This window comes from Physcomitrium patens, chromosome 25, assembly GCF_059467195.1.
Source record: "Physcomitrium patens ecotype Gransden chromosome 25, ASM5946719v1, whole genome shotgun sequence".
NCBI classification, from domain to species: Eukaryota; Viridiplantae; Streptophyta; class Bryopsida; order Funariales; family Funariaceae; genus Physcomitrium; species Physcomitrium patens.
In genome coordinates, this window is record NC_143434.1 from 14,040,001 (window position 1) to 14,053,414 (window position 13,414).

The window sequence follows — 13,414 nt, forward strand, 5'->3', positions numbered from 1 at the left end:
TGCCACTCCCTTTCTCCTGTGCATGCTTCATCACTCAGACACATCCTTTGTTTAGGCTAAATGGGCTTTTAGAAAAACCAAGTTAAGAATGCTTTTTCATGTTTGGATATTTACCAGTACATTTTAAAATAAATTAAAATAAAATAAAATGCTGAATGTGTGTGAGAGGAGGAGTGTTTTTCAGGCGCTGCAAAATTACATGTGAATAAACCTTGGGACAATTTTCTGGTGGCGAAGGACCAAACTAAGAGAATGCAAAATGATGAACTAAATCATGCAATTTAAGGAAAAAAACAAACACCTCAACAAAGGGCTGGAAACAGGCAACGGATACTGGACAAAGATAACCTTTAGGAGAGGACACACCATCGTATCATTCATCCATCCATTGAGAGAAAGAGTCCCCAGGGGTTTAATCTCTCCCACATGTGCGTTCATTCATTCCCGCTTGGATGAGACCGCGTGACATAAATCCCCATGGCACGACGACCAGTACCACCACATCGACGGCCTCGACGCGCGCGCCCCATCCAACGGCTACCGCCTGAAGCCGCGGGCATGAGGGGAACAAGGTTCCCAAGGGGCAAGAGAACGAGGTTCCCGAGTGAGGTGTTACTTTTGCCATGGGGAATGCGGAGACTAAGGTCGGGGCTATTGTGCGCAGCGGAGAGAGAGAGAGGTCGGGGCGGTTGGTTGGGGTGACGGGGGATTTTGCGATGCATCCACGCATCCACTGCGTCAGGTACGCTGTCTGATAGATTGCTTGCTCGCTGCGCTTCGATTTGATATGCGGGGGTCGTAGGAGGTAGCCAATTGAAGCGGTAGGGCGGTGAAGACTCCTACTCCTGGTCGGGGCAGGAGGGTCAGGAGAGTTAAGTTCATTGTAGGCGGTGGTCCAGAGATTGAGAATGGCAAGGATGATTGAGGTTTTGCAGGCTATTTCTTACGTGGCCGTGGACGCTGGGGTTTGTCGAACCCGCCTTAGGAAGCTGAATGTGGTAGGTGCGGTTTGCACTGCTCCCGGAAGTCTGATTTTAGGGGCCAATTTTAAGTGAATGTGCTTGGGAAAGTGATTATGGTTGGATAAGGGCGCCGATGGTCGTTGCTGACGGAATTTTGTGGAATTAGTAAGTTGATTAGATGGAAATCGGGTAGCTAGCGAAGATAATGGCGAATAGAGGTTTATCGTGGCTTGACAATTGGGGCGTTTGATTGCGATCAATAAGAGGGAGAGAGCAGATTTTCCATGGGCATTTTGGCAGTTACTTTTTGGTTCAAGTGACATATTTTTGATGCACTGCCTGGAGGTATTTCTTGGTAAAATTTCTCGCTAGTTAAACGACTAGACGTTTAGATGTAGGGATTTTCTAGTTTGTGTTCTCGCATAGTTTTGGTGGGTTGCGAACAGCTCTGTATCTTTTAGGGTATGTTATGTGTCTGGTTCAGTTGGCTTAAATTACCGTGTATTAATTCGGTGTTTCTTAGTTCACCTGTTTTCGTGCTATTGTGGATGTGATTCCCTCTACTTCCTCTTCCTTAAAATTGATCAATTATGCGCAATGGGAATCAATTTTCGTTTTTTTGTGGCTCATTTCGGCGTCACCTATTATGGCTTCCTGGAAGTCTAATTATTAACACAAGAAATTAAAATTTGACCTTTGGACGCAGTCACTTTTCCGGTTGCCAAACAGTTTAATGTCCATAGTTTGTTTTGGCAATATACTGTGTGTGCGTGTGCGTGTGTGTGTGTGTGTGCGTTATTTTTGTGCCACATTTGAGATGGAAGCCTTATCTTTATTCTGTTGCTTGAACTGTAGATGATATGTTCTTTGTAATCCTGTACTTGCAAATGACAAATTGCTGGACATGCGCGCTGCAAATAACTAAGGCGAAGGTTACTGAATAAGAATTCCCGGGCATTTCTAAGTACAGTGGAGACGTAGAAAGTAACTGGAAGATCGGCTTAGGGTGGACGTCAGTTGTTTATTTAGTTGTTTTTATGTCTTAGAATTTGGCTAAAGTGAAAGCCCCAAACTTCTGAGTCGTTTTGTTACCTATTTATTGATAGTCTTGGTCGGGATTAGAGCAGTTGGAAGGGAGTGAATTTTCAATCGTCCATCGCAGTTTTAGGAATAAAATGGCGTCTTATTCACGGTCTTTGACTCCGTCTAGGCAGCCACCAGGCATGGACAGTGCTGCAATTGCTAGAGCTCAACAGCAACATCGAGCAAATAACATGCAGCAACAACTTCGGGCTCCACCTCCGTTGCAACCTACTTCATGCCCCGTAGCCATTCTTTGGGATATCGAAAATTGTCCCGTTCCAGGGGAAGTAAACGCTGAGGATGTTGCAGGCAACATCAGGATTGCTTTGCGGGAGCATCCTCATGTCGGAGCTGTTACAATGTTCTCTGCATATGGTGATTTTAATCACTTTCCAAGGAAGGTTCGCGAAGGATGCCAAAGAACAGGCGTTAATTTGATCGACGTGCCGAATGGTAAGAAGGATGCTGCTGATAAGGCTATCTTGGTGGATATGTTCTTATTTGCACTTGACAATCCGCCTCCATCAACCATTTTCCTCATCACAGGGGATGTGGACTTCGCTCCTGCCTTGCATAAGCTCGGTCAGCGTGGATATGTGGTGGTTCTCGTCATTCCGGATGGAGTGGGGGTCTCTTCAGCTTTGAGGGGTGCTGGTCGCTTTGTGTACGATTGGCCGTGTCTGTGTCGTGGGGAAGGATTGCAAAATCCTCAGAGACAAGGTCGACAGTTCAATAACCTGTGTCCTGTGGACGATCGCAACCAGGGTCGAGTGCCGACTAGTATCTACACAGACGTAGATCGAATACCTGTAAGTCAGTTTCAGGACTCTTACCCAGAGTACATGAGACCCCTTTACACAGAAGAATCAGATCCTCGCATTGACGATGATGTGTATGGAGAAGATATATTGGCTTGGGGAGGTATAACGAATCCTATATACAATGTACAACCTGTGGATTATGGGCATCAGCAATATGTAATGCCCGGACAGGTGCAACCTCAAGGACCAAGGATTTCAGGTTATCGCACCTCACATTCTGCTTCTTCGGGACAATTGAGGAATCAAGTTTCTGGGGGATTTGTGGATAGCAGGGGCAGGTCTGGCATTTCTTCTTCTGACAGTGGAATGCAACCAGGAGAGTCTGAAGAGCCCACCAGCCCTGGCGGAAGTCAACCCTTATGGGTTCAGCCAGGTGATTTGACAGGATTGAAGAGGCAGCTTGTGCAGCTTCTAAACCTGAATGGCGGGCAGATGATGCTCTCTAAGGTGCCTGCTGAGTATAACAAGCTTTTTGGACGACCTCTCTATCTGTCTGAATACAATGCACAGAGACTAGTTCATCTCATAGACAAGATGAAGGATGCCTTACTCATTAAAGGAGACGGCACAAATAAGACCTTGCATGTGTTGAAGAAGGAAGCGGGCCGTGTCACCAACAAGTACAAACCTTCCAGCAATCGAGCTTCTGCTCCTAAAGGCGACAAAGACAAGTTAGTATATTTCACTTTGTCTTTGTTTCATTAATTAATTTTTCCATCGTTAATCTGGCGTAGCGGTAACTTACTAAGTTTTGAGGAGTGGTGTGAACATATAGAGTTGCCTTGGGAAGAATTTGTTGACTTATGTGTGACGATCTCATCTTGATGATGTCAGGGATACGAGTGAAGATTCCGAACCTGAAGGGTCCGTGCCTCCTAGCAAGGAACTTGAGAAGGATGTAGCCAAAATAGAGTTTGCAACTGATGTTTTGAGCAAAACTAGTTTGCTTGAAGTGGATAAGGTTACAGAGAAGGTTCCATTTTCTGAACCTGTTGAAGCCAAGAGGTATCTGCTTGGTATGGATATGGACGAGAATATGGATGAGACAATCGTAGTTCAATCTTCGGACTGGATTCCTGTACCAGTTGATGTCAAGAATAATGTTGATGCAAGAAAATATGAGCCTGTTGTCGATGTTGAAGAGGTAAGCACATTATTGTGTTTTTTTGTATTATAATGTTAGAAACGTTTCGGGAGGCCACAATTAGTCTGGGTAGACAAATAAAAGATAATACTAAGTTAACATATGAATGAAGTAATGATAAAATGAACAAACGAACAAACGTTTGAGAGTATAAATTGGAATATACCCTTATAAGCTTTACTTGTTACAAGAGATTTTTTGTTTTATCCGTGTGTTTCTAATTCAGAGTGTGGCGACTTACAGGATCAAATTAAGGTGGAAGACTTCATAACTCCAGATGTTAATTTGACACATCAGACAAACCTGCAAACTTTTAGGCGACAGCTGCAGGAACTTCTAGTTGTGTATTCCTACCAGATTCCTTATGAGAATTTTATCAGAGTGTACCAACAACGCTATGCCCGGACGCTCGACCTTTCATCTTTTGGAGTGGAAAGTGTAAATTCACTCCTCGCAAAGGTCGTCATTCTCTTCCAATTTTTTTATTAAATTTGTGTCGATTGTCGTGCATTTTAAGCATTCGTGTTGGTTGCCATAAAAGGGGGTTTATGTTGTAAGGTTGTTTTGTTTGTTTTAGGTTGCGCTGTTTGTATATCTAGTGGATGAATTGAACCTGGCAGTGTGTCTATTTGATTCCTTAAACATCAGCTATTGGCACACTTGACTTATGATGTGCATTTTTTTGGCTTCCACCAGGTGAAGGATGTGGCCGTTATCAAGGATGTTAGAGGCAATTTTTTTTTAACGGCTGTGTGAAGTCATGAACAAATTGGATGGTAACGTGCGATTTCAGAAGATGTTCCCGAAAAAATCATGTTTATCCGAGGAAGCGGCTTCTGAGCGTTGAAACTACTTTCTGTTTATAGGCGGCGAAGGAAAATGCTGAAGGCAATGGGAAAACGGAAAAGAAGGGAAAAGTGAAAAAGTAGAAAAGGGGGGAATTGAGCATTTTTTTATTGATTATTTTTGGGTTTTTAAAAAATTTGTTTCTTCCTTTTTTGTATGGATGATAAGACAAGCTTGAAGCTGACCACTGAAGGTGACGAGGTCTACGAGATGCTCTGTATCGGAGGAGCCCTTGCATGAGCTACAGAAGCATGGTTGTCCTCGGAAGCAGATGAGGTGGTGGGGCTCCATTTTGCTTGTATCTAGAGCCTCGTTTCTTATATTCCGCATACCGGTGTGGAGAAGGAACTCCATGTAGGTTCTTATGTGAAACCTGTCAATGACCAGACTAGACACAGGGTGTGGACATTGTCCTTTTAGATGGGACCTGGAAGTCCCTGGGTAAGTATGAAAGAGGGGTTGTTTTTTTTGCACTAACCACCTCTTTTGCAAAGCTCTGTTAGTTTAGAATACATGATGAGCTGCAGACAGTAGATGTCTACTTTCCGTAAATAGAAATCACTGATGACATTTATTTAGGAAGGAGATAGAAATGTTCTACCTGAAAGCCCTCATACCTATTGAGCTACTTGATTGGGTTTTAGTTGTAGTGTCTGAACATGGGACCACTACGCCGCTTTTTGAGGCACTCGGTCCATTTCTATTGCCTGCATTCAATTCCAGTCTAATGCAGCTCCACGGGAACTACTGCACTTTTGGTATCTTATGCCATTTTAAGGCCCTTGCCGATCTGTTGTCGGTTGTTTCCCGTGGTGGCGTCCGACTGTTATCCTTCACCAGAGCGTTTTTTAACCTGATGACAGGATTACGGAATTGATCGCATGGATGAGGTACAGGACACTTCGCGATTTCCTGTTTTCAAATCCTATTGTACACATTTGTCTGTATTCAATTTAAGTCTGGGCAAGTCGTGAGAATATTATTTTTCTTGAGTTCATGGTCGTGTCGTATGATAGAATGTTCTTTTCATTTGATGCGGGAACGTGTACTTTGTTTTGTTTTATTTTATTTCTTTCCTCTCTCTGGCTCTCCCATGAGAAGATAGCATCTTTTTTGTTTCAACCGTCTAAATTTGGGATTGAGAAGGATAATTCCTCATAATTTTTGCATTTCTTTTAACATGAGGTGCCGAGCGTCCTTTCATACATCATGTGTGCACATCTTCACTTCTCAACACTTTTGCAAGTGGTTTTCTACGTATAGAAGTTGGAGATTTATTTGAAGGATTACCAATTCTTAAAGGATTTTGAAGAATGTTACCAATTTAAATCATCATAATATTGGAATCTTGCAGCTTCTTGGGACTTGTCTTGAAAATGTCAAAACTTGGATGTGCGCACAATGGTTTTTGACGTATTTTTGTTATATTTTTTTTGTCTGTAAGAGTGAAGATAATGTGTGTAAGTATTAAAAATACAGGGAGATGGTAATGAAAATATACTACTAAAGAGTTTTGATCATAGGTAAACAAGAAAATCCAACACTTAATTTCACGGAGTTGTAAACATCGTATAAACACGTAGGAATATGCTTATCTAAAAGTAAAATAAAAAAGTATTCTGAACTATATCCTCTAATATGTATGTTTTGCACATTAAATTTGTCTAGAAATGATATATTGCCGACATATACAATCCAACAATAAATGTTTCAAGTACAACATGTTATAATTTGCTAGTCAAGCTTGTAACACATTCAAATATAAACACTTAGGACATATTACAAGAACAGAGAATTGTTACAAAGTAACTGATATTTGATTGAGGAACTTTCAATGCATCTATTTAAACCCTACAACTTATGTCAAGAAAAAAAAAAAAAAAAAAAAAAAGCATTTTGAAATGATCCATACAAGCACCTCCAAATCTTTCACGCTCATGCAGCCATGGCAGCTAGGGAAATCCACACTCGATGTTCAATTGAGCTGAAAACAATATTGTGTTCAAGCAACAGACAGACTCCAACATGAATACTTCTCCGAGATTCTTTCCAAACTGTACCCAATTTGTCGTTTGTGCCAACAGCGTATAAAACGCACAAAGCAAGCAGCAGAAATCCGCAAGTTCGGGTGCGGAAACGGCAGTACCGACAAAGCAAGCCCCGGCACGCCACTTTCGGATACATTCTGTTGCAGACAGTCGGTTGAGTCATAAGTGTGTGTATTTTACCTCAGGGGAACGGAAAGCCACATATCGTTGTTTTTTAGCTGTCCTGGGTGTGAGGAGCTTCTAGATATGCTGCAAGCTCAGTTTGGTTTTGCCTTTATCGGCATTCGACAATCGGGTGAAGCCTGATGGCCGAGGTGTAATTTCGACAAGACGTGGACAGGAAGATGGGGTTGGCTTTGCGCTCAAGGCTGGGGTCTTCGTGGGAAGAAACTGAATCCGGGATGTGGAGATTGTGCATCCTGTTTGGTTTGTATTTTTAAGGGAAACTTGCAGTGGTTCTGCTGTTTGAGCTTGTTGGATCATCTCGAGGGAGCCTGCGGGCTTAGTCAGATAAGGAGCCTGTTTGTGATGGTTGATTTGTCGTTGGAGTTAAGCATTGGGGGGTCAGAGGGGTTGGGAGGATTGGTCTAGGTGTAGAGCAGTTTTAGTGCTGTCCACTTTGCTAATTTGGAAGGGTTTAGTGGGTTCGGTACTTGGCTATGGCGTCGCCGAGTCTCGACTCCGATGTGTGGCAACACATCCCTCCCGAGATTTTGGAGCACGTAGTGCCGCGTCTTCCCGTCGAGGCTATCTTCCGCCTTAGATCTGTCTGTAAGAAATGGCACCAGCTGCCCTTCTCGGTTTCTTTCCGCAGGTCGTGCGTGCATCCCACCTCGCAAAGCCCCTTCCTCGTGGCGATGCGCTACGTGGACGACCTTCGTCTAACTCCAGTGCTGAGCTCGAACGGGACGAAATGGCTGAGCCTTGATCTCACTTTCCTTCACAGAGTGTTCGTAGCGACCATGTGCGATAGAATCAATGCAGTCAGCTCGGACGGCGGTCTCCTTTGCGTGTGTGCACTGAACCGGCCGATTCGGAATGTCATCGTTGTTTGTAACCCTCTGACCAAGAAGTGGAAGCTTCTGCCCGATTTGAAGGAGCACAAACTGGTTGCTCGACAAGTTGCCATTCGAGTAGACAAGGCGTCTCGTGACTTTAAGGTTTACGTTCTTGGGGAAGACCTTCCTCTGCGAAGACGTGTCGTTTATCTTTACGAGTCAAGATCCGACCTCTTCAAACCGTTGCTTGAGCTTATCAATTGTGCAGCTCATGTTTGCGGGGCATTCTGGGGAGACACCTTCTACACAATCTCCAGAGATCTCGAGGTTGTAGGGTACGATGTCGCTGGACCAGGGAGTACTATGACGCTACTTCGCACAGGGATATTCATGCACCAAGCGGACAGGTACAAGATGCTGACTTACGACGACCGATTGTTCTGTGCCACATCCGAACAGGGAACCCAAAATTTACAGAACGAAATCACTAACTGCGGAGTCGTGGAGTTTAGAATTTACGAATTGAAGCTACCGACGAGGGAGTGCATCCGTGTTGAAGTGGGTTTGCTGTGTCTATTCGTCTACTTCAATGTGTATCAGAACACGAACTTTCGCTACGATTGGGACTTTGTCGAACACCAGAAGCTTTTGATCCTCGTGGCCCGGTCTGGAGGGGACGATCCTCAGAACATTCGCTGGCTGGAGGTCCCTATACCTCCTCCCGGATCATCGCATCGGTTTCCACCATTGTCAGATGCTTTCAGCACTGCACGTGAAGTGCAATGGCGGCCGAATGACAAATTCGGATCTCGCTCTCTTTTGCTCACCAGCCTCGACCTGGACCTCAATGCCGTGGTTCCAGAGAATTTAGTGGGCGTCCACTTTCTTACAGAGCCTCAACCCTTCGATCCTTCAGACCCCAGAACATATCGTCTTCGTTACGTGCAATAGCTTAGAAAATTGGAAGACACTTCGAGACTGATTTGTAACATACAAAAATTCACGTGTTGTAGCTTGATGAGCATTCCCATTAAGAGGCGGAGGGATGGGTACTTCTGTACTCGTACTCATTTTCTTTTTCTTTTTCTTCTCAACTGAGTAATTTTTCACTCCAAGGAATCGACCAGGTTTACGGGAGGCCATTTCTGCAGAACACCTAAACCAACAACTGTACTCCTACATATTCAACGCATGTTACTCTAGTGGTTCCAGACTGAACCGCAAAGGTGAGTCAGATCGTGTACTCCCATTCCATTGCTGTAAGAGCTATGCGTACCGAAGGCTATGTCGATTCATGCACCACGCACGACAGCGTGTGGGTTCTGAAGCTTGATCTAACTCATGAATCCATCATGTCGTTGATCCTATGAATTGCTGCACGCACGTGAAATCAGTGGCTTCAGTCAGTACTTGTCCTTATGCTGCAGTCTGAAACTTATTTGTCGGTGGCAGCTATGGGATGGTCTGAGCACCCTTGAGCTGCACCCCTTGAAACATATTCAACTTGTCTCTGGTGATGTTGCTCTGCATGCTTGTCCGTGCTTCATCCACCAACAATTCGTCATTCAACCGGAGCTGCATGTCTGAGGTGAAACTACTATTCCTTCCAGTCAGTTTGTGGGTCATCACACATAATTATTGAAACACACACAACCTCATGGTGCTTGTTGTCGGTGCTTCACTGTGCATGGAGTGCACAAGCACATGTATTCTGGAGACATCTTTATTGCAAATAGGAGAAAGTTAGAAGAAACAGAATGGCATTCATGGAAAGTGCAAATACCTCTCTCTCTCTCTCTCTCTCGCTCTCTCTCACACTCTACAAACAGATACAGGGCGAGCAGCTTGTGAGATTTGAGAATGCTTTGCAGTCCACTCCAGGCCCCTCAATTTGTCCACTCAATTTTTTTTGTTGCTGTCACTCTGGTTAGAACTTGGTTTTATCTCATTCATGGTGTTGGGATCAATGTATTTTAAATCCTAGTTAGTTCTTCATTGATTGCCAACTCTGGCCAAATGTTTACTAACCAAGGCTTCCCAGATTCTGATCATGTTCCATTGTTGAGTATATTTCTTTCTTTTGTGTAGTAAGAAGTTTGAAATTACCCATATTTGGTGCATTAATGTGCTAGCAATGCATTCAAGTAGTCAAAATACCAATTTCAAAAAGTAGTCATTTTAATTTAAATTTTTCATTAAAGTTTGTAGTCATTATACATTTGAAGTACAAGGTTAGTAGTAATGGTTGGAGCACATTTGAGCATTTTAAAAATAGAATATATTATATTATTAAGTTTTTGTCTTTTTTATGATGTTTAAAATTATTGAAAAAATAGAACTTTGAAGTCACAACACATAGCATCAATAAGGTTGTACATACAAAGAGTATAGAGTAAGATGTTTTTCATTTTCAACACCTAATATTTATAGGTTGTGGTTGCTGCTTTATAAGATAATTTTCACTCATTGATTTTTATATGCATGATCTATGGTTTTAGAATCCTTTGGTATCTAATGTACCTCGAGGGTATCTTATGATCTTTGGATCTTTTGACATCTTATTAACTACAAAGATATCTTATGCCAAACACTAATTATTCTTACTTAGTCTCTGGATATTCTTTAGTTCAATCTTTATCCTCTTGACTTTGATTCTTGGTCCTTGACCTCGTCCTATATTGATAGGATGCCTTTTTTATATATCAAAAATCAACTCTTTAACCATTAGTAATTTATCTAAGGTAATATCCTCTATAAAGTAATTTATTCTACTTTCATTTTTATTTCAACATTCCCACTTTGCTATTGGTTAAAAGACTTTCAATCTTAATGCCTTTGTTAATATGTGGTGTCTATCTTTTATTAATACTTCTTTTATCAACAAATCAGCAAGTATGTCTTCTGTTGCACAATATTTCATATCAATCATTTCCATTTCAATCTTATCTCTTATGAAGTGATGTTGAATGTCAATGTGCTTGGTTCTTGAATGATGCTTTGGATTCTTTGTAAATACAAGTTATCCTTGGTTGTCACACTTTATTAGAGTTGTTTTCTTTTGTACATCTCCAATATCCTCCAAAATTTGTCTTAGCCATATTGCTTCCATTGCACCATAGCTTGTTGCCATGTACTCCACTTTTATTGTTGATCTTATAATTGTTGGTTATCTTTTGCAATTCCATGAAATTGCTCCCACTTCAACAAAGAATACATATCCGATTGTTGACCTTCTATCATTTGCATCTTCAGTCCAATACGCATCACAATAACCATACATAGTAATGTTATCACTTCCAAGATATAATTTGAAGTTCAAAGCACGTTTTAAGTACTTCATGATCCTTTTGATTGTTGCTCAATGGATTGGTCTAACATTTGACATGTATTGACTCACAATACTCACAACATATGCAAGATCCACCTTTGTGCCAACCATTGCATACATTAATGAGTTCATTGCTACTTTATATGGAACACCTTGCATTTTTCCCTCAACTTCAGTAAATTCTTCTTCCATGACCTTCATCAACTTCAAATTGGCTTCCAAAGGTGTTTGAATAGGCAAATAGTCCTCCATGTTGAATCATTTCAACACCTCTTCAATGTACTTACTTAGGCTCATTGTAATGGTCTTTTTAGCCCAATCTCTCACAAACTCCACTCTTAAACAATAGTGAAGTTCTCTCAAATTACTCATCTCATACTCTTTTTCTAACTTTGCCTTCAACCAATCCATCATCTTTATAGTATTGGTTGAGATGATCAAATCATCAACATAGATGATGATAATCGATATGAATTTATTTGATTACATCACATACAATGAATGATTAGCTTCATTCTTTACAAACCTTTCATTCACAAAGAATGAATATGTTAGTACCATGCCCTTGGAGATTGTTTGAGCCCATATAAGGATTTCTTCAACATATAAACAAGGTCTTATTTACTATCTTCAACAAATCCTTGAAGTTGATCCATGTACATGTCTTCTTCCAACTTTCCATTCAAGAAAGCCATCTTCACATCCATTTGATGCATCTCCAAGTCCATTGCTATCCCAATTACCATAATAGTTCTAATGGTGGTGAATTTGGCCATGGGAGCAAATGTCTCATTGAAATCAATTCCAACAACTTGTAAATATCCTTTGGCAACCAACCTAGCCTTGTATCTCACAACATTATCCATTGCATCCCTTTTGGTTTTAAACACCGACTTACAACCAATTGAAGATCAATTTGATAGAAGTTGAATCGATTCCGATGTTCCATTGTCCATGAGTGATTTTTACTCTTCTTCCATGGTATTTTTCCACTTCATAGTATTCGTGGACTTCATTGCATCACACAAACTCAATGGATCAGCAAGGAGTGCAATATTAGCATGTTCTTTATTTACTTGAAGAAAGATGTGGTTCTCCCACCATGCACTAAGTTGTTTTCGATCTCTTAAAAGATATCTCCTTTCACTTGATGAAGATTCACCTTCATGCACTCCAATAGCTCTTGTAATCTTCTTTTTTCTTAAAACTTGTTTCTTCACACTTAAAGGTTAGTACTCCTCATCACCATCATCATCTTCAACATCTTGATTGTTTTCATTGCTGGTTTTAGCAATTGTAGGTACTTCATAATCTATCTTCTTTGATTCTTCATCTTGATTTGAAATTCTACCATCTTCGCTATTATCATCATCTTCTTCTTCTTTTATTGCTAGATTTAAAGATGTGTCCACAAACACACCATTACTCCTACTTGGACACATTTTTAAGTACTCACAAGCACTCTTGTGCTCGAAAAACTCTACATCACAATTTTTAATGATTTTCTTGGTTTCTAAACACATGAGCCTATATGCTTTGGTACCTTTACAATATCCAATAAATATACATTTTTTTCTTTTTGCATCAAGTTTGGATCTCATGCAATCTAATTTCTTTGCATAAGCAATGCATCCAAAGATCTTCATGTGTAAAACATAAGGTTTCTTGCTACTCCAAGCTTCTTGTAGAGTCATTAATGTGAGTGCACTTATCAGATATTTATTCGTTGTATACAGTGCATTGACCACAACTTCTAGCCAATATTCATGTTGAAGGTTTTGTGCATGAAACATACTCCTTGTCATCTCTACAATGGTGCCATTTTCTCTTTCAGTAACTCCATTTTGTGGTGGAGTATAAAGAGTAGATGTTTGTCTTGCAATGCCTCGATTTCTCAAAAATTCATCAAAATGCTTTGACATGTATTCACTTCCATTGTCTATGTGCAACACTTTCATCTTGCACTCATATTACTTTTCTATAAGTGCCTTGAATTCTTTAAACCTTGAGAAACACTCACTCTTGGCTTTAATGATATATATATATTCACACCTTTCTTGAGAAATCATCAATAAATGTCACAAAGTATATTGCTCTTTCAATTGATGGTATCTTCATTGGTCCATAAATATCATAATGAACCATCTCCAACAATTTGCTTGCACGTGTTGCAATTCTACTTGG

The 13,414-nt window shown here is 41.1% G+C and overlaps 2 protein-coding genes across 3 annotated transcripts; both read left to right on the forward strand.

Annotated features, from left to right (window-relative positions):
• Positions 1-509: 509 nt before the first annotated feature.
• On the forward strand, positions 510-5,848 carry LOC112277460 (uncharacterized). Of its 2 annotated transcripts, XM_024509827.3 has the most exons (6): positions 641-742; positions 936-998; positions 1,818-3,537; positions 3,701-4,010; positions 4,254-4,469; positions 4,707-5,848. In XM_024509827.3, exons 3-6 carry the CDS (start codon positions 2,138-2,140, stop codon positions 4,764-4,766), a joined length of 1,986 nt encoding a protein of 661 aa, XP_024365595.1. In that variant the 5' UTR covers positions 641-742; positions 936-998; positions 1,818-2,137; the 3' UTR covers positions 4,767-5,848. The 2 variants fall into 2 exon arrangements, with proteins under 2 accessions (XP_024365593.1, XP_024365595.1); XM_024509825.3 differs by lacking the exon at positions 936-998 and having other exon boundaries at positions 510-742.
• Positions 5,849-6,992: 1,144 nt separating this feature from the next.
• Positions 6,993-8,983, forward strand: LOC112277171 (uncharacterized). The gene has a single exon (XM_024509224.3). It carries the CDS (start codon positions 7,564-7,566, stop codon positions 8,851-8,853), a length of 1,290 nt encoding a protein of 429 aa, XP_024364992.1. The 5' UTR covers positions 6,993-7,563; the 3' UTR covers positions 8,854-8,983.
• Positions 8,984-13,414: the final 4,431 nt, after the last annotated feature.